Genomic DNA, 17,521 nt, shown 5'->3' with positions numbered 1-17,521 from the left:
CCCGCTCTGTTGTAAGCCCCGCGGGGCCAACCGCGACATTATTCTTCGCTCGTATGTGTGTTTGGGTGGGTGTGCGTGTATGCGGCATATAGTAGAATGGATTTTCGGGTTTATGGTAGGAGTTTAGCGATCGGTTAGAAGCAAAAAAAAAAAACAAAACGAAACATTAACGAGCAGTTAGGCCGCGCTCAGGTGGTGTTTCGACGAAAATAAACCTTCAAGGAGTCGGTTGTTGTCCTGCTTAGCCATAGTCTTTTCGCCTCTAAGGGGGTAGGATCAATCACGCATTAGTGCAAATGCCGATGGCTTGCATTCGTTACCCCTTCTTTTATCGACACTTTTGAGCGACCAAACAGTCTCCCCAGTGCCGGAAGTTCCGCTGGTTGCAAAACGAAACGCAACTCAAGCCTCTCTGGTGCGTTGAATTCTGCCACAACACGTTCACGGGAACACGTTCACGAACAAAACCATACCAAAGGTGTGTCCGGATGGCACGTTTCGAAGTTCCAATGCTTTGTTCCATCAAAAGGCACACCTGAATGGCTTCCGCGAGCTAAATTCCACCAACAACAGCATTGTCCTGTCCCGTGGAAGAAGCCTTACCGAGTGCGCTGCGTGGTTGGCTTTTTCTCTTCCAACTGCAGTTAATCCTGCCGATGGAACGCACTGCTAATAGAGTTCCCGGGTAGCCGTGCCATTGCTTCTAGCTGGCGATCGAAATTTAAGGCTCCCCGGGACGGCATGGGTTGCATTTTCCTTCCGTGGGCTTTTCCGCAACCTGCCAGGAGGGTGAAAGAAGACCACGCCAACGTGAATTCCCACCGGACGTTCGAAGGCAAACACGAACACACTCCATTTGTCGCTCGAAAAAAAAAAAGGGAAAAGGAAAACCACCAAAAGCCTGACCCAGTCGGTTCGATGTGGCTCACAAAACCCTTGTCGGTGGACCAATTCCTCAGCAGATGGTTCGGAGCACCCGAGCAAAGCGCGTGTTGTCCAGAGTTCACTCTGAGCTTAGTAGGGGACGAGCAAAACATCATCCTTGGTGTGTGGTGGTCAGTGATTTCCGGGAAGTTCCACGTGTCGCAGGTAGCCGCGCCAAAGGGTCTTTAGGGCCGAGTGTGTGTGAGTGTTCCACCCCCACCGAATGCAGTGGTTTCTGGTGTACGTTGGCATTGCGCTGGTGCTAGCATTCGTTTACCGGTGGTGGGTTGGTAAACCGGTGCTTCCCTTCCAGAGGTACAGCGGGCGTCCTGTTTTCCGGTGGTGCAGTGTGTTTAGGGTCACTACTTTGTTTCGAAAGGATTGAGGTGTTCGATGGACCTAAACTCTTGATTGTTCGGGGCTCAAAAACCTCCAGAAACTGTTCAGCTTGGGTTAGACAGGTAGAAGACGCATAAGACTTGCTGTTCCTGATCACGGATGGAATCTTAAACGAACAGCAGCAAGGATCTTGAACTAGCAGCTAGTCTATCGTGTGCCCCATGATCTTCCCAAACCTTGGAATTGAATAACATTCCAAGGATTTCCAGGAATTCCGGGGAAGAATTGAGCCTCTTTCGCTCGAGAACCTGGAACTGCTTTTGCCACCGTTATCCTCACAGATCGTCAGATTCGGCCTTCCGCCAAGTTGCATCACTGTCCAGCACATATAGACGTTGTATGTTTTATGGTGACGTTCGGTGCTGCTCCCCCCCCCTGCTAGTACGCCGTCGTCTGGCATGTCCGTCGTGAACCCGGACTGCACGGTGCTGTTGTTCTACGGCAAATATGTTTCATGTTTCCGTCGGACTCACACCACCGCACTCGATAAACGTCGTCCAACGAAAGCCGCACATAGATCATATCGCAACCGGGTAATCTACCAGCGGGGTCGAGTTCTCGCACCAGACCAGACGGGGCAGAGAAGGCGCGATGTAACATAACCTCACTAAACACACACTCGAGAAGCGAGATCGATTGGAAAAGTGTTTTTCCCGACCTCCGGTTGTGTGCTCAGTACCCAATGCATCCCGGGTCTCACCACCCCGAGGATGGCGGGTGAAGTGAAATCTATTTTTGGCCAATTCTCGGCCCTTTAGCCCTGTAGCCCACCCACCCGGGAAAATGTGAGCTGTTCGGAGTTTTTTTTTGTTTTCGTCTCTTTTTTCTTGCTCCTCTTCGGTAGCACGAAAAATGGGGACAAGATCGAAAGCCTCGATAGGAGGGAGGGATTTTGTTCATCCCTTGCGCCCAGTTTCATCCCTCCTCCCATCCCCCCAACCCACAACCCCACTTCGCCACATTGCAAAACAATCGCCCTCGAAATAGAGCGATATGCAGTAGCGCGTTTTTTGGAGTGGCTCTTTGTTTCTCGCAGGCTCACCGGCAACAACACACCCCGTACAACAGTATTGTCGTCGTTTGTTCTGACCGGCCACCGGACCGGAGTGGCGCTCACGCGGAAGCGGGATGGGAAAATCGTTTGATGTGCGGCTTTTCGACTCCCTATCCAACCGACAAGAAAACTCCCGCCAGCAGCCAGGGGTTGGGTCTATTCGTTGTGCTTTGATCGCCGTGCGGCTCAAAGCAGCATCCACTCCGTCTGGTCGGTTTCTGATCTGATTATCTCTATCTACTACAACTCCCAGCGCTCCAAAACGGACACCATGGCGTAAACCGCCACTTGACTCAACGGTAAAAGGGCGCTGGTAGCATCTTGGTGGTGGTTTTTCCTTCATTTGAACGTTCTTGGAACGAGTGCACGTGTGTGTGTTGTGACGGTAGTTTTCCCTTAATCTGTTTGCGGCACCGAGAGATCCTCATCTCGGGTGTTCCGACGTTCCTGTTTTTCTTCAGTCCGTTCCAGACGACAATCCCCCTTGAATGCACGTGTGGGTGTGAAGCTGGAACCGGTTGTCGATGTCTGTCCGTTCGTGGGAAACAGTCGTGTAACAGTCGAATCAATCTTTTGCGCTACCAATTGCACCAAGCTTTGGGCCGCGTATGTTTCTGCCTCTCTCGCTCGTGGAAGAGGTAAACTTCCGTTGCGCGAAGCATCTGGACATTTCCGGCCTAGCAAACCACAGGAAGTCAGCACCAGTGGATATCAAAGTGATCATTAAACTCCCGGACGGACCACGAGACCGGGTGTTGCAGCTGACACCGAACGAGTGTTTAAAGTGGGAAATTCTCTCCGCTTCAACCTCCGGTAGGCCTCGATTTCCTCATCACGGTCGATTTCCGCTCGAAACTAATCGAACATCGCTTTGATGTGAGTGTCCTTCCATCCGATGTTCCGGAATCGGGAGGCAGACGAAACTATAAACGAAAGTCGTTGGCAAACAAGGCACAACTCCACCGGAAACTGGTGGGGAATGGTGAGAGCGATTTGTCCTTGTGGAGGGTTTTTTTTGTATAGTTGTTCCTCTACAATCTCTTCCGTTAGTGCTTGTTTTTCACGCCCCCAGCATTACGATGGTGTTGTTAGACGTCGAACAGGATGCTGCTGCTTTTATGGTGCCAGCATTTGCCTCCAGCGCAACAACCTGTGAAATCTGTCCTACCTTTTTCGCGTCAGTTCTACGTTCTACCCATTTATGGAGCTCTCACTCACAGGGTGCATATCGGTGTAGAATGGCGTAAAAAGCTGAAAAACTAGGCATGAAATATAACAGAAACATCCAATATCTGTCGTTTAGAAGATGATTGCATCGACATTTGGACGATTTGAAAGCAGTCAATCGAGCGTCAATGTGTATTTCGCTGGTTCTTCTATACCTTGTCTGTTTGTCCAAGCTTCAGTGACGAAGCATTCTCGAGAACTGGAATGAAATCCACCGCCCAACTAGAAGTCAGCAGGTTGCCCGATTAGGCAGGCGAATCTGGTGCCGGTTTCGAGCCTGTTATTCTCTTCCCATCGCTCTCGTTCGCTCTTTCCTCAACGGATAAAAAGTAGTACCCTGGTCACGCTGGTGTCTTATTGGCTCGCTGATCGAATGCCATGTGCCCGCGACAGGCGACTGACAGACGACTCGCGCGCCATGGCCTAATCTAATAAATGCTGTTTGATTTATTTAATTATCACCAGCGAGGGGGGCACACGCGACTTGCGAGCTCGTTCACAATACGTTATATGTCGTCAAGGTGTTCGAGTTTGTTGCGATGATGTGATGCCGTTTAATCGACACAATTCCAACCCACGAAGTACTTCCCCAAAGTGCTCCGTATGGTCCAGTTTTGGCGTGATTTATTGGTTTTTGTTCCTGCAGTACTTACTTATTGTGTACAGTTTCCAATCGACTTTTCTTCTTCATCTCGATCCTCCCGTAGATAAGCTCCGGCAGCATCACACACACCAAACGCCCACAACGTTTAAGGGCATCGTTCTGATCGGCCATCGCCCACCGACGACGACACCATGACGAAGAAGTTCGAGTTCAACTGGCAGATCCCGGTGCCGGAACCGCTCCTGACGGGGTGCGTGTTCGACCGCTGGACCGAGGAAAAGGACAACAACGAGCTGGAACCGAACTGCACGTTCAAGGTGGACGAGTACGGGTTTTTCATTTACTGGAAAAGCGAAGGCCGGGTAATTATCCTCTCCAATGAGTGTCTAATCGCACGCGTACTTCATGCGTGTACTCACTTTTGTATTCACTCTCGTTTTCGCTTTATCTCTACCTCAACCTCGACCTGGCGATGTCCTGTGTGTCCTGCGCGCAGGAAGGAGACGTTATTGAATTATGTCAAGTCAGCGACATCCGAGCGGGTGGAATGCCAAAGGTAAGTGCTTTGCCTGGGGCTGGATAATTGACAGGACACGCCACCATTCCCCGGTCCCGGTGCGGCACGGATTGTCCTCTCCGCGCGAGCAAACAAGGATGTGGAAATCCGGTTAGGGTGCGATGGAATTAAAAATAGCCCCATCAACGGAGCGACAAGCGACAATGAACAAAAGGGATGAAATTGCATTTCATGCCGTCTGCTGCAACATTGTTGCGTGTTTCCCTGTTGCTGAGCGTTTTCGTGATCGTTCGGCCTGTGCAGCACAGCCATGCGGTCTTTGATTTATATTGCCTCCTACGAAATGGTGCTTATTTCGGTACACATTCGTTGAAGTATCTCGGTTGGTTGCATGATCAATGCATCACCGCCATCGAAAGGATTTCACGCAAAACACAGACCACATGGCGAGTGGTACGTCTTCTTGGTGCCGTCCAGCGTTTGAACACTGAAATATTGCATCCATTACGCGTTTGCTGTAGCTTCCAGCTACATCGAATGTAAAGAGGTTGCGTATTTTAAAAGCGCACCACCGAACGGGTTGGAAAACTCGTCTCAGAAACCGGAATTGGGCCAAAAACCGCAAACCCATCCCGGATAAGGATTAACGCAACACACGTGCGCAACCCGGCGGCTTCTAATAACTCGGCTCGAGGCGTGATTAAGTTGGCCGCTTCCACCAACGTAACGCCTCGGGTGGATCTGCTGCAGATCGGGCAATCCATTAAATGCGCTTCACTTTGAAAAACACCGCATGCACGACGATGCAAACGTTCCGAATGCAACCGCGGCACGATATGCTAGGATTTTTCCACTTTTTTCAGGCCTCCCCTACGCGGCCAGTTCGAGCGCGTTTCAAGTGGAAAACGTGTGTATGCACAGCCAGAGTGCGAGTTGCATTTTCCCTCTCGCTGGATGAAGCAAAATGAAGCCCTATCGGGGTCCGTCGTGTCTTCCGTGAATTCGAGTAACGAGTAGCAACACCCAAGGGGGCAGAAAGCTTTTTTGGTTTGTAGCAGATCGGTGGAAAATGAAACGCATAACGCACTCTTTCCCGTGTGTCCGTGAAGCGAAGCGAAAGTGCGTGCAATGACCACCATTGAAAAAGGAACCAGCGAAAAAGAACTCCCTCCTCGAACGGTTTGGCATCATAAGCGGCATTTTAAATCGCCTTTCTATGTTCCTGTATCGTTTACAGAACCGAGCGGGCTGTTGCTGTGTCCATTTCCCAATTCCGCGTCCAGTTGCGGATGGATCGATTGATATTTTCGTGTGGACTTCCGAAGCCATTGAATTGCAAATGAAATTATCTTCCACCCGCATGCAACATGTGAAAAACGTGATACCCCCGAGAACGAGAGTGTATATTTGCACTCTCCGGCTCGCACAGTCAAGTTGATAAGCGGCAATGGCACTCACAGACCACAATCCCACAGCACCATAATAGTGTTCTAGGCCTCCCGCAAGAGCGACCTTCTTTCGTTGTCACGTTTTTCGGTGTTTAGGACGTCGGCCGCCGGCTACCTTTTAAAGTCCACCATTTTCTTGCTTTTCTTGCCAGCTTTTCAGCTCAACAGTTTGTTTCGCTTTTCTTTGCACATTTGCACAGCAAGCAAAAGACTCCTCCCGTATGTGGCCCCGCACGACATTCGTACGGTTTCTTTGCATTTCTTTCATCTCGCTTCCTAAGCCCATTAGTGGAGGCCCCCGAATACACCCGCTTCAAGTGCACGGTTTCCACCCGGTTCGGTGGATAATGCGCTAATGCATAAATGCATGAGCGCTTCCAACCCAGGGTGGAAAAGCGAAATGATGAACGAGAAAATACAACCAACTCTGCTTGCTCAATTTGACTCACAGATGAATCGTGTTGTGGCTCATCGTTCTGCGCTCTGGTTTTACTCAAACAAAACGGCATCGTTCCGTGGTTGTCGTCGGTTGCCTCACACACTATCACCTGCAAGGCCCTCCTAAATCTGCTGCTCCATGCTTCATGATTAAGCTCTAACGGCTACCTTGTGCTCCCGCTTGTGCTGGTCGGTTCTAATCGTTTGTTACCCTATTTTTCCCCCTGCAGGACATGAAGCTGTACAATCAACTCTGCAACAAGCACGGGGAAAACGTCGAGGAAAAATCTCTAACCATCTGCTCGGGCACGGACTACATCAACATCAACTATCAGCATGTCGTCTGTCCGGATGCGGCCACGGCAAAGGTAAGCCACCGGTCGCGATCACAGGGAAACACGGTCCGCTTGAATGCGAGCCAACAAACCGGGCCCCATCGCGGAAACTGTGCAGCTTTTTCCCGCAACGTCCACCGTTCCGAAGGACGTGTACCTGTTGCTGATGCCACCTCCATCGGAACGAACGAACGAACATCCTGCCGATGGCAGCCTGACCCGTAGCAAATCCTACAATTATCGGCTCGTCTTACGGGCGTCGTGTTTGCGCTTGGTGCGCTTGGTGCGCTTGATTGCGTACTTACACGCACTGAAAACTCCCGCCAGAAGGATGTGGACGACGATGACGCCACGTGCGCGTCATCAACCCCCACGAATCGAATGTACATTAATTAAGAGCAATTTGCACAGGACGAGGGTGCGAGTGATGCACGATGCAGGTTACTGTACGCCGGTGTTGAGGTGAAACCCCATCGTGAGACGCTCATTAGTGACACCGTTTTCCACCGAGCAGGAGGTAAAGTCAATTTGTACGCTTCAAGAATCTGCTGTGGGTCCTTTCTGAGGCGTACGTGAAGCGAGTTGTATGATGAACACGCGTGTCCCGTTCACGTCGAAACCGATGCTTGTCTTCCGTGTTCGGAAGAAGATCCGTACACGGTATTGGCCTGGCCAGAGGGCTCACCCATCATCCGAGGGATCCGAGCCGTAGTGCGTAAGGGGACGCGCGTGCTATTATTAATACTCTCTGGCAGATAATTTGCTCAGTCAACCGAGGGCCGGCCCCCGTTCCACGGACCTACGAATCCGTGATGCGAACGATGTAATCGACCCTTGATGATGGATCCCTGCGCTTTGCGACGCGTGTGGATGAGAGAACCGGGTGAAATCGGGTGGGTGGGCACTTTCCAATGTCGCCCCGTTCGAGTCAAATGTCAGGCGGAAAATTACGTCCTTGTTGCTTTGAGTTGGTGTAAATGGGGGTTAGGTTAATAGCAGACCAGCTCTGCGAGTGGAACAACCGTCAGAATCGATCGGCGTATTCATACGCACACGCCTGGAGGAGTCCGTGGTGTAGGATTTTCGAGGGTCGTTGATCCACGTTGGTCCACGGAATCCGTTCAACAACACAAGCCGGAATGAAACGAATTTTGGATCCCCTTTCCCAACCCACGGTTTCTGTCAATTGTTAAGCCAACATTTGACACGGAAGCTAATACGCACGTAATGGAACTATAGAGACGTTAACGGGCTGTCATATCAGGACCGACCGCGGCTTATAAATGGCATTTGAAGTGTTATTACACACACACACCAACGCCAACGCCAACATTGCCATCACCGCTAATCGCCCCATCAGGGAAGATGCTACTACACTCGTCAGGAGCACTTAGCCGCTGGTTCAATATATGTATACGGGAATTGATCAAGTTTAAATTAGCTTTTACGATCGCGCCCCACACGTGTTGTTGCAGTGTACTGCAACTGGCGAGTTAATGCCGGTTAGAGCACATATCGCGTTACATACGACTGGCTGGTTCTTATGACGTTATAAACCCAATATATACACATATATTTCCTTCAATCCCCTTCCGACAGATCTGGGTAGATGGCTTGCGGAAAATCACGCACAACGGCAAGGCTAACAATTTCTGCCCAATGACGGCCCTCAAGAAACAGTAAGTTCTGGTCAATTCTGTTTTACCTGCATGATACGGTTGCGCTTTTCTTCTCAATTGCTTCAGATTTTCTCACTCACAATGCATGCGTCTGCATTCGATTTGCTTATTCTTTTCGTTTCATCCTTTGAAGGTTGCATGGTTTAATGATTTGATAAATTATTTCCTTCTCAGATTGCATGCTTACGCAGGTTATGGGCAGGCTTAAGTGTTTCTGGTGTACTGAAACGCACACACTTTTATGTATCTTTGGTGTTTCGATGGTTCTTTTCTAGTTTTTCGAGGTCTTTAATAATCTCTCTAACTGTACTATAATCCTACTAATTATCACAGCGTTACTTGAATCTCTTTAAAACTATGCTCATTGTTCCGTGGGTGACATCACGATTCGTTCTCAGGTGGGGCCGGGCTGAAATTAATTTTCCCTCAAGTGACTCGCGACAATGGAAGAAAAACAACTCGCACACATACACCGGAATGACCGACAAATCGTTCGATAATTGAGGTGCATTTTATATTCCTCCTCTCCCTTGCGACGAGCCGTGTCGTATCTCTATCGAGGGTGCTAATGCCTCGGGGACAGGTTGATTGATACGTGAGAAATGTGTCGGTCAGCTTACGCCCCACAATAGCTTGGGGCCAGCTGCTACGCGTGCTGGGCGTGTAGTCCCTTCGTTGTGTCACACAAAAACCCGGAAGACCGGATCGTAAATTAAATTGTCTTCAACCTGTTCCACCGGCTGCAAAATTCTCGTCCCCTGTTCGCGTGTGTTTGAGAGGGAAATGCGCTTGCTTGTTTATCTTACCCTCGGGGCCAAGTTGCCAATCGCCAGCTCGCAGATGGTGTTTGAATTATGATAATTTTGCACCACCGATAATCTACCGCACGCAGCGTGAGTGCATAATGCAACCGGGCTAATGCCACGACCGAAAAAAAAATCCAACCATTCGCCCGTTATATGGGTTGGGTGGGAACAGCTGGTTTAATGGATTGTTTGAGCCATAAAAAGAGACCCATCCAAGTAATCCTTTTTTTATATGAGTGTCTGTGTGTGTGTGTGTTGGTGATGATGGAAATGACTTTTGGACGTTGCTGCGGGTCGAAAATTGACAGCTTAACTCCCGGGGCGCAGTGACAGCAAAAACTCACTTCCGGCAGTAATGGTCGCTCGGTGCCACCGGAATCTAATTATCGTCGTGACACCATTTTGTCGCACAAACTGCGAGATGAGTGATGATGCTGTTGCCCATCATGAATCGCAGGCAGCAAAAATGCAAGCCACCTTCCACTCATCCCGATGCAGCATCGGTCCGGTGGGAATTTTTCACTTCCGGTGGTTCCGTGTTGGGTCGAACGATGGCCCAATTTTAGGGGAAGTACCCACGCGTTAAGTTTGACCTCAATTCGGTTCCCGTGGGCTTTGACCCAGATGCACACACAATGCACAATGAGGAGACACACACACGGGATAGATTTAGGGAGCGTTTGCTCAAGTGAACTTTCACCGGTAAAAATGGTGGTCAGCTGGGTTAAAAAGTTCCTCACACATCATTTCGTTTAATTGGCTCGTTTCTTCATCCTCCTACACGATGGCAGCTTTGGCAGCAAGGACTCCGTGACATCACGCATAACGTCAAAATTAACAACGTATGTCCCCGGACGAACCTGATGAAGCAGTAAGTTTTGTTGATGGAGGCGCCAAGTCGATGGTGTAACGAACTTCGCCAGTGTGTAGCTGTGTCAGAGTCTCGTCGAATCGGGTAGTTTGTAATAGTTTTAAGGTAGCTGTGGCATCCATTCTTTTCCCGTACACTACTTACGCTTGCTTTCATGATGAAGTCGTGCGTGGCACACCCAACCCTAAAGTCGTCAACACAAGCACACCCAAACCGTAATGTCCCGACGGGTCTCGACTATTGATAGTAAATAATTTAAGAAGCACAAAAACCCCTCCTTGAGAGATTGGCGTTCACGAGGAACGTCTCCCTGCGGAAACCAGCTGCCAGCAATCATGCAAATGAGGCAAATTGACTTTCAAGTAGACGAATACATAAACCCCCCCAACGCCGCATCCGTCCGGACCCATTTTTACGCCAATCGAAATGGGTGCCATGCGACGAAACCCCTTTTTCACGGAACTCGGACACCACGCGCAACACCGACACCCATGGATCGAGAGCTGACCACAACCGCCGGCACGACTGACGACCTGCTAGCTAGCCCTCTCCTGGCGGCTTAATTGAATTGGCACCCTCTTCAATGCGCGGAACGATCATAACCACACACCACCGGGCCCGAGGAGTACGGGGCACATGAAAAGCGAATTAAATTACGCGCGTACGCTGTACGGTGGAGTAATTTAAACGCATCGCTCGTCAACACCTCACCACGGATCGGTTCAGGGTCGGGGTGAAGCACCAGGCGCCTCCATTTGGTTCTGGTCGCGCTTACATCGTGCCTCTGTCAATTGCATACACACGGCGTGGAGTAATTTGATTTGTTGATTCAAATGGCCCCTCGATCCCCCGTGTGTGTATGTGCAGGCTCTCATCTCGCTTTCGGTGTCGCATCTCGTCGGAAAGCCATCGTGGTGGCAGCCACGCGGCCAGGCATATGGCATGAACACGTGCTGCACGCGAATGCACGCCACGTCGATCTCATATTCGGTGCTACTTCTAACCTGGCGCTAGCTCGCATTTGCATATTTTGCATATGGTATGGTGTGGCGTGTTTTTAAATTGCGTGTAATTTGTTTCTTTTCCTTTCGCCTGAATTCCGTTGGCCGGCGTCACAAAGTTGAAGCTGCAGCGAACTCCCGGTGTGTGCAAGTCAGCACGACGAAAGTTGTATCTTGACTAATGGAGTGATTAAACACTTCTGGCTCACGCTAAACCTAATCAATTAACAAGAACAAAATGTCCATGTTAGGCTTTAGGCATTAAGCTATTAGTTAGTAATTGATTACAACCCTTGAAGCAGTAGCATAGGTTTACGTTCCACTTTCCCGGGAGGGATATTCGAAGGTGAGAATGATACAATTCTCTGCTGCATCGTGTTCCTTTTTAACACACCTTTGGTAGCAATATCATTACTCGTTGTATGTTGTAATAGCATTAGGTTTTGTAATTTTGTGTATGCTTCCATTAACCTTAACGTTTACCGCTTTATTCCTTTCGCTTTGTTGGTATTCTTAGCACAAATTCTTAACTAAAGTGTTTCACATCGACAACCACGCTTAATATCGAAAAAACTAATACGTGATAATCCCCTTTTACATCGACTCTTTCGCCGTAGTTGGATGCGGTTGGGTTTCCTGGTCGATCCCCGTGGTAAGGTTCCCGTCAAGGTGGTGGCTCGAACATTCGCCTCCGGTAAGCAGAGCGCTAGTGCCGATGTCCTCTCCATAGTTTACCGTCATCCTATCATATCTCTTTCCATCTTCGTCAGGCAAAACGGAAAAGCTGGTCTATCAGATACTCTCCGATTTGGGGCTACCGAGTGGCAAAAACGACGCGATCGAAAAGGCTGACTTTACGTTCGAAAGGTTCTACGAGCTGTACCACAAGATCTGCCCTCGTAACGACATCGAGGAGCTGTTCCGGTCGATGTAAGTCCTCTTCGACTAAGCCAATGTGATGTGTGACACTCACCTGTCTCACCTTTCGCGTTCCGCAGTACACAGGGCAAGGCGAACTCCATCAATCTGGATCAGTTCATCAACTTCCTGAACGAAAAGCAGCGTGATCCGCGCCTAAACGAGATCCTCTACCCGCTGTACGATGAAAAGCGTGCGCTCGAAATCATCAACACCTACGAGCAGAACGATGAATCCCGAGAAGCGAGTAAGTGAGCCTTGTTTGTCACTCGCCCTTTCGTACGACACTAACATGTGCGATCGAATTCGAACCATTGCAGAAACCCTCACCAAGGACGGCCTGATTCGGTACCTGATGTCGGACGAGAACGCGCCCGTCTTCCTCGACCGGCTCGACATCTACATGGACATGGATCAGTCGCTTTCCCACTACTACATCAATTCGTCCCACAACACGTACCTGTCCGGGCGGCAGTTCGGTGGCAAGAGTTCGGTCGAGATGTACCGCCAGACGCTGTTGGCCGGGTGCCGATGCGTCGAGCTCGACTGCTGGGATGGTAAGGGTGAAGACGAGGAACCGATCATCACGCACGGCATGGCCATGTGCACGGACATCCTGTTTAAGGATGTGATCTACGCGCTACGTGATACGGCCTTCGTCACCTCCGACTATCCGGTGATCCTGTCGTTCGAGAACCACTGCTGCAAATCGCAACAGTACAAGCTGGCCAAGTACTGCGACGAGATCCTGGGCGATCTGCTGCTGAAGGAACCGATCCAGGACTTCCCACTCGAACCGGGTGCACCGCTGCCGCCACCGTCCGCGCTCAAGCGCAAGATCCTGATCAAGAACAAGCGCCTCAAGCCGGAGGTGGAGAAGAAAGAGCTCGAACTGTTCCTACAGGGCGAGTTCGTGATTGAGGACGAAGACAAGGAAGACGCGAGTGCGGTCGATGTCAGTAAGATGGCGGAGTTGGGTGCACCGGCGGCAGCAGCAGCGGCCCCAGTGGCAGCGGCCGCCGCCTCACAGGATGGTGGCGAAGAGGCACCACCGGTCCAGTACACCGGATCAACGACCAACGTGCACCCGTGGCTGTCGTCGATGGTGAACTACGCGCAACCGATCAAGTTCCAGTCGTTCGATTACGCGGACAAGAAGAACATCCACCACAACATGTCGTCGTTCGCGGAGACCACCGGCATGAACCTGCTCAAGTCGCAGGCGATCGAGTTCGTGAACTACAACAAGCGGCAGATGTCGCGCATCTACCCGAAGGGCACTCGGGCCGATTCGTCCAACTACATGCCGCAGGTGTTCTGGAACGCTGGCTGTCAGATGGTGTCACTCAATTTCCAAACCTCCGATCTGCCGATGCAGCTGAACCAGGGCAAGTTCGAGTACAACGGCAACTGCGGGTATCTGCTGAAGCCGGATTTCATGCGGCGAGCCGATCGTAGCTTCGATCCGTTCGCGGACGCACCGGTCGATGGCGTGATCGCGGCGTCCTGTGCTGTACAGGTGATCGCCGGCCAGTTCTTGTCGGACAAGAAGGTGGGCACGTACGTCGAGGTGGACATGTACGGTTTACCGTCGGATACGGTGCGCAAGGAGTTCCGGACGCGCATGGTACCGGCGAACGGGCTCAACCCGGTGTACAACGAGGAACCGTTCCTGTTCCGTAAGGTCGTGTTGCCGGATCTGGCCGTGTTGCGGTTCGGCGTGTACGATGAGAACGGCAAGCTGCTCGGACAGCGCATTCTCCCGCTGGACGGGCTGCAGGGTGGATACCGGCACATCTCGCTCCGTACCGAAGCCAACTTCCCCATGTCGCTGCCAATGCTGTTCTGTAACATTGAGCTGAAGATTTACGTGCCGGACGGGTTCGAGGATTTCATGGACGCGCTGTCCGATCCGCGCGCGTTTATGGGCGCCGCGAAGGAACGCTCCGACAACATGAAGGCGATGGGCATCGAGGAGACGGGCAAGAAGGATAAGGAAGATCAGAGCCGCAAGGATGAGCAACGCGTGACTGAACCACCGCTCGTTTTCGATCCGATCACCGTCGACTCGCTGCGCCAGGAGAAGGGCTTCCAGAAGACGGCCAAGAAGCAGCAGAAGGAGCTGGACGCGGTCAAGAAGAAGCACGCCAAGGAGCGGGCGGGCGTGCAGAAGCAACAGAACTCGGCGATCGAGCGGCTGATCAAGGGCAAGAGCAAGGACGAAATCAAGGCCGATCCGGCGGTGCGCAAGCTGATCCAGGAGCAGAACGCCCAGTGGACGGAGATGGCCGAACGGCACAAGAAAGAGGAATGGGACCTGCTGAAGCAGCAGCTCGGCGATCAGCAGGACATCCTGCGCAAGCTCATGGAGACGACGCAGGCAGGTCAGATGAAGCAGCTCGAGGCGAAGCACGAGCGCGAGATCAAGGAGCTGAACAGCCGCCAGGCGAAGATCTCGGTCGAAACGTCGAAGGAAGTCGCCAACGACAAGACACTCAAGACCAAGGGCGAAAAGGACCGACGGTTGCGCGAGAAAAAGCAAAACAACATCAAACGGTTCATGGATGAGAAAAAGGTACGGATGGACCCAAACCAAGCCAACCAAAGCCCTAACCTAATACGGTGTGTTTGCTTTTGTGTTTTTGCTTTTCGCAGACTGCCACCATTAAGCAGAATCGGGAGAAGGAAAAGCTGAAAGTGACCCACGACAAGCAGCTGGAGGAGCTGGCGAACGATGTTCAAAAGGTATCCCTGACCCCCGGCGCTTGGGCGGGCGGGTTGCGCAGCGTCCGGGAGATCGTAACGATCGAGACGGTTGTCTAGAAGAATGCCATGTTTATCCCGCTACCCTGTTCCGCGCACGACCAGCAGCCTCCCTCTTCGTGTATTATTCCGTCCTTCTGTATCTCTCCTGCCTTCATTTTTCATTTTTTTCCATTCGGTCGTTGCCCTTCATGCGCTCGTATCCTATTCTTCCCTGGGATTGGATCGCGCTCTGAGATGTGCAGCTCGTGGTTGTCTGTGCAGCCTGTGCATATCATAAATCATCCGTCGTAGACATTATAGACAGCAGTAGGACGCAGAGTAGTAGAGTATTGTAATGCATGTGTGTAGAGCGTTTCTTGCAGGGCCTACGTCTGGTGCCACCTCTCGCTGCTACTTCTAGCTTCAAAACTGTGCCTCCAGTAGGTCGAATTCTCATTTTTTCCTCCTCTGTATTTTATTTTCTTTTTCCTTTTATACCACGTTTAGTTTTGTTTGTAGCCTTTCATTTGTTTTATTGTTTTCTTTTGTATTCCGTTTTATTTATTTATTTTTTTCTTTTTTTGCTTTTACGTTTAGTTGATCCTTTGTTTCACTTTTTTATGTATGGCCTACTTTCATTCCTCTTTTACGTTTTTTGTTTGTTTTATGTTTAATTATGCAATGATGCTTATGTTTATTTGCATTCTTTTCTTCGAAACTTTTCGTAATGGTAGTTTTAATTAGTTTTCCCTTTTGTTTTGTCTTTTTCTCTTGGTTTTTATTTACGTTACACCGTATCCTTCCACGCCAGCTATCGGCAGGAGGTCGTAGGCTTATTAGTAGCAGCAGTAGCGCTAGCGTAGGTGCTGAGCTAGTGGCACAAAAATCTTCCAGCAGCACATCGCTATCAACGGCTGGACCGGCGGTGACTCCAGCTTCCACACACGTACCTCGTGCACCTCCGGAACCGCCCGTTGCGTTCCGAAGCTTCTCCACCATACCTCCGCCATCGGCGCAGCATCTGATCCGGTTGAACACGATCGAGGAGGCGCGCAAACGCGAGGAAGCCAAACAGCAAGACTGCCCCTGCATCTGCTCGTGAAGGAAACGATAGAGAGAGAGAGAGAGATCATGACCCCAAGGTGTTTTTGTAACTCTCTCGAAAGCCCCCGTGTGGCTGTGGAAGGAATCGTGAACCGTGGAACCGTCCCTTCAATCGATCACTGTCGTGCCGAATACAAAAGTATTATTATTTAGCCAATGTAAGCTATTCAATCTTTGTTCGTATGTTTTTACACTAACTATGCCTTGCGTTGCGTTGCTTAAGAAATTTTAACCATTTCCTGCTGCGTCTAGCCTTTTTTCTTTTCGTGTTTTGTTCATTTGCGTTCACATAATTTTGTCTTTAAACTTAAGGCTTTTTCATACACTTTGTGCGATCGGTGAACGTCGAAAGATTATCTATAGCTTGTTTGTTGCAACGGGCAGTTGAAAAAAAACGTATGCATTTCTTATCGTATCGCCTTCGCGAAGATATTATCGACCAATGCCGTCAGTCCGCGTTATTTCCAGCTAAACCGACAGCATATACCTATCTACTAATCCTCACATGTTAACAACCACGTTACCGCCACTAATGCACCTAATCTACCCGTTCTGTATCCTTTCCTTGCAGCTCATCGAAATGTACAAAGTGGACGAGGAGGAATACAAGCTGGCATCGAAATACGAATTTTTCGCCTAAACTAGTGGCATCTCCTCAAGCTCTTCGGGAAGAAGGAGGGCTCATCTTCTTCATATCGAGGCGCAAATGTAGAAGTCGTACGTGGCGGTCATCATGTGGCCAACAAAGGGTGCGAAATGATCCGATGGTAGATCAGCAAAAATCGACGACGACGCGACGGCTACATGTGCGCAATATGCCCCGCAGAACCGAGAGTGGTACCCTTAAATACGAAGAAACTATACATATATACCTAGCGAAAGAGACACTAGAGCAGGGGGTTAGAGCACCGAAGAGAGCCGAAAGAGTTATTTATGAATCCGCGGGAACAAGTTGAACAGCAGGTGGTCGACAAAAACGTGGTAGTAGTTTTCATTGTTTCTCACCTCACAATAGGCAGCAGCATATTACCAAAACATCCACTAGCAAGTTCTACTTTCTCTTTCTCCCTTTCTCTCTCTCTCTCTCTCTCTCTCTCTCCCTCTTTCTTCTATCTTAAATCTTTATCCTGCTCTTTGTTCTAAAGTTAGCTCCGATAACCTTCTTGCTTTTTAATGTTGGACTGTTTAATTTTCACCCGTTTTACGCTCAATATTAACGGTCTTTCCAAACCTTGTCAATTCAATGCAAATAGCCGATCGTCGGTTTTAGATCACTCGCCCAGCCACATTCATTATGCTTTCGTTTCTGTCAGGCTCCATGCATCGTTAACATTATACGCCGGTATAAGAGCAGCACGTATTACGCACGTTGATAGGGGAGTGCATCTCTCGCATAGCAATGTTACACCGTTTATAAATATATATCAGTATAGGGAGATTGTGTGTTGAAG

The 17,521-nt window shown here is 50.1% G+C and overlaps 1 protein-coding gene across 2 annotated transcripts; it reads left to right on the top strand.

The window, feature by feature from the left end:
- Positions 1–4,399: 4,399 nt before the first annotated feature.
- Positions 4,400–17,029, top strand: LOC128732157 (1-phosphatidylinositol 4,5-bisphosphate phosphodiesterase). Of its 2 annotated transcripts, none has more exons than XM_053825326.1 (10): positions 4,400–4,570; positions 4,705–4,764; positions 6,842–6,979; positions 10,223–10,302; positions 11,921–11,997; positions 12,074–12,233; positions 12,302–12,468; positions 12,542–14,796; positions 14,877–14,966; positions 16,642–17,029. In XM_053825326.1, exons 1-10 carry the CDS (start codon positions 4,400–4,402, stop codon positions 16,708–16,710), a joined length of 3,267 nt encoding a protein of 1,088 aa, XP_053681301.1. In that variant the 3' UTR covers positions 16,711–17,029. The 2 variants fall into 2 exon arrangements, with proteins under 2 accessions (XP_053681301.1, XP_053681302.1); XM_053825327.1 differs by lacking the exon at positions 10,223–10,302 and adding an exon at positions 8,546–8,625.
- The last annotated feature ends 492 nt before the right edge of the window (positions 17,030–17,521 follow it).

Source organism: Anopheles nili, chromosome 2 (assembly GCF_943737925.1).
Source record: "Anopheles nili chromosome 2, idAnoNiliSN_F5_01, whole genome shotgun sequence".
Taxonomy (NCBI): Eukaryota; Metazoa; Arthropoda; class Insecta; order Diptera; family Culicidae; genus Anopheles; species Anopheles nili.
Note: the sequence above shows the minus strand (reverse complement) of the source record. Positions and strands in the feature narration are given on the sequence as shown.

Excerpts from the sequence above, each read along its gene's own strand:
- LOC128732157 (XM_053825326.1), top strand. The coding sequence starts at position 4,400 with ATGACGAAGAAGTTCGAGTTCAACTGGCAGATCCCGGTGCCGGAACCG. Across the intron at positions 4,571-4,704 it reads ACTGGAAAAGCGAAGGCCGG|GAAGGAGACGTTATTGAATT; the intron begins GTAATTATCCTC and ends TCCTGCGCGCAG. Across the intron at positions 11,998-12,073 it reads GGCTCGAACATTCGCCTCCG|GCAAAACGGAAAAGCTGGTC; the intron begins GTAAGCAGAGCG and ends CATCTTCGTCAG.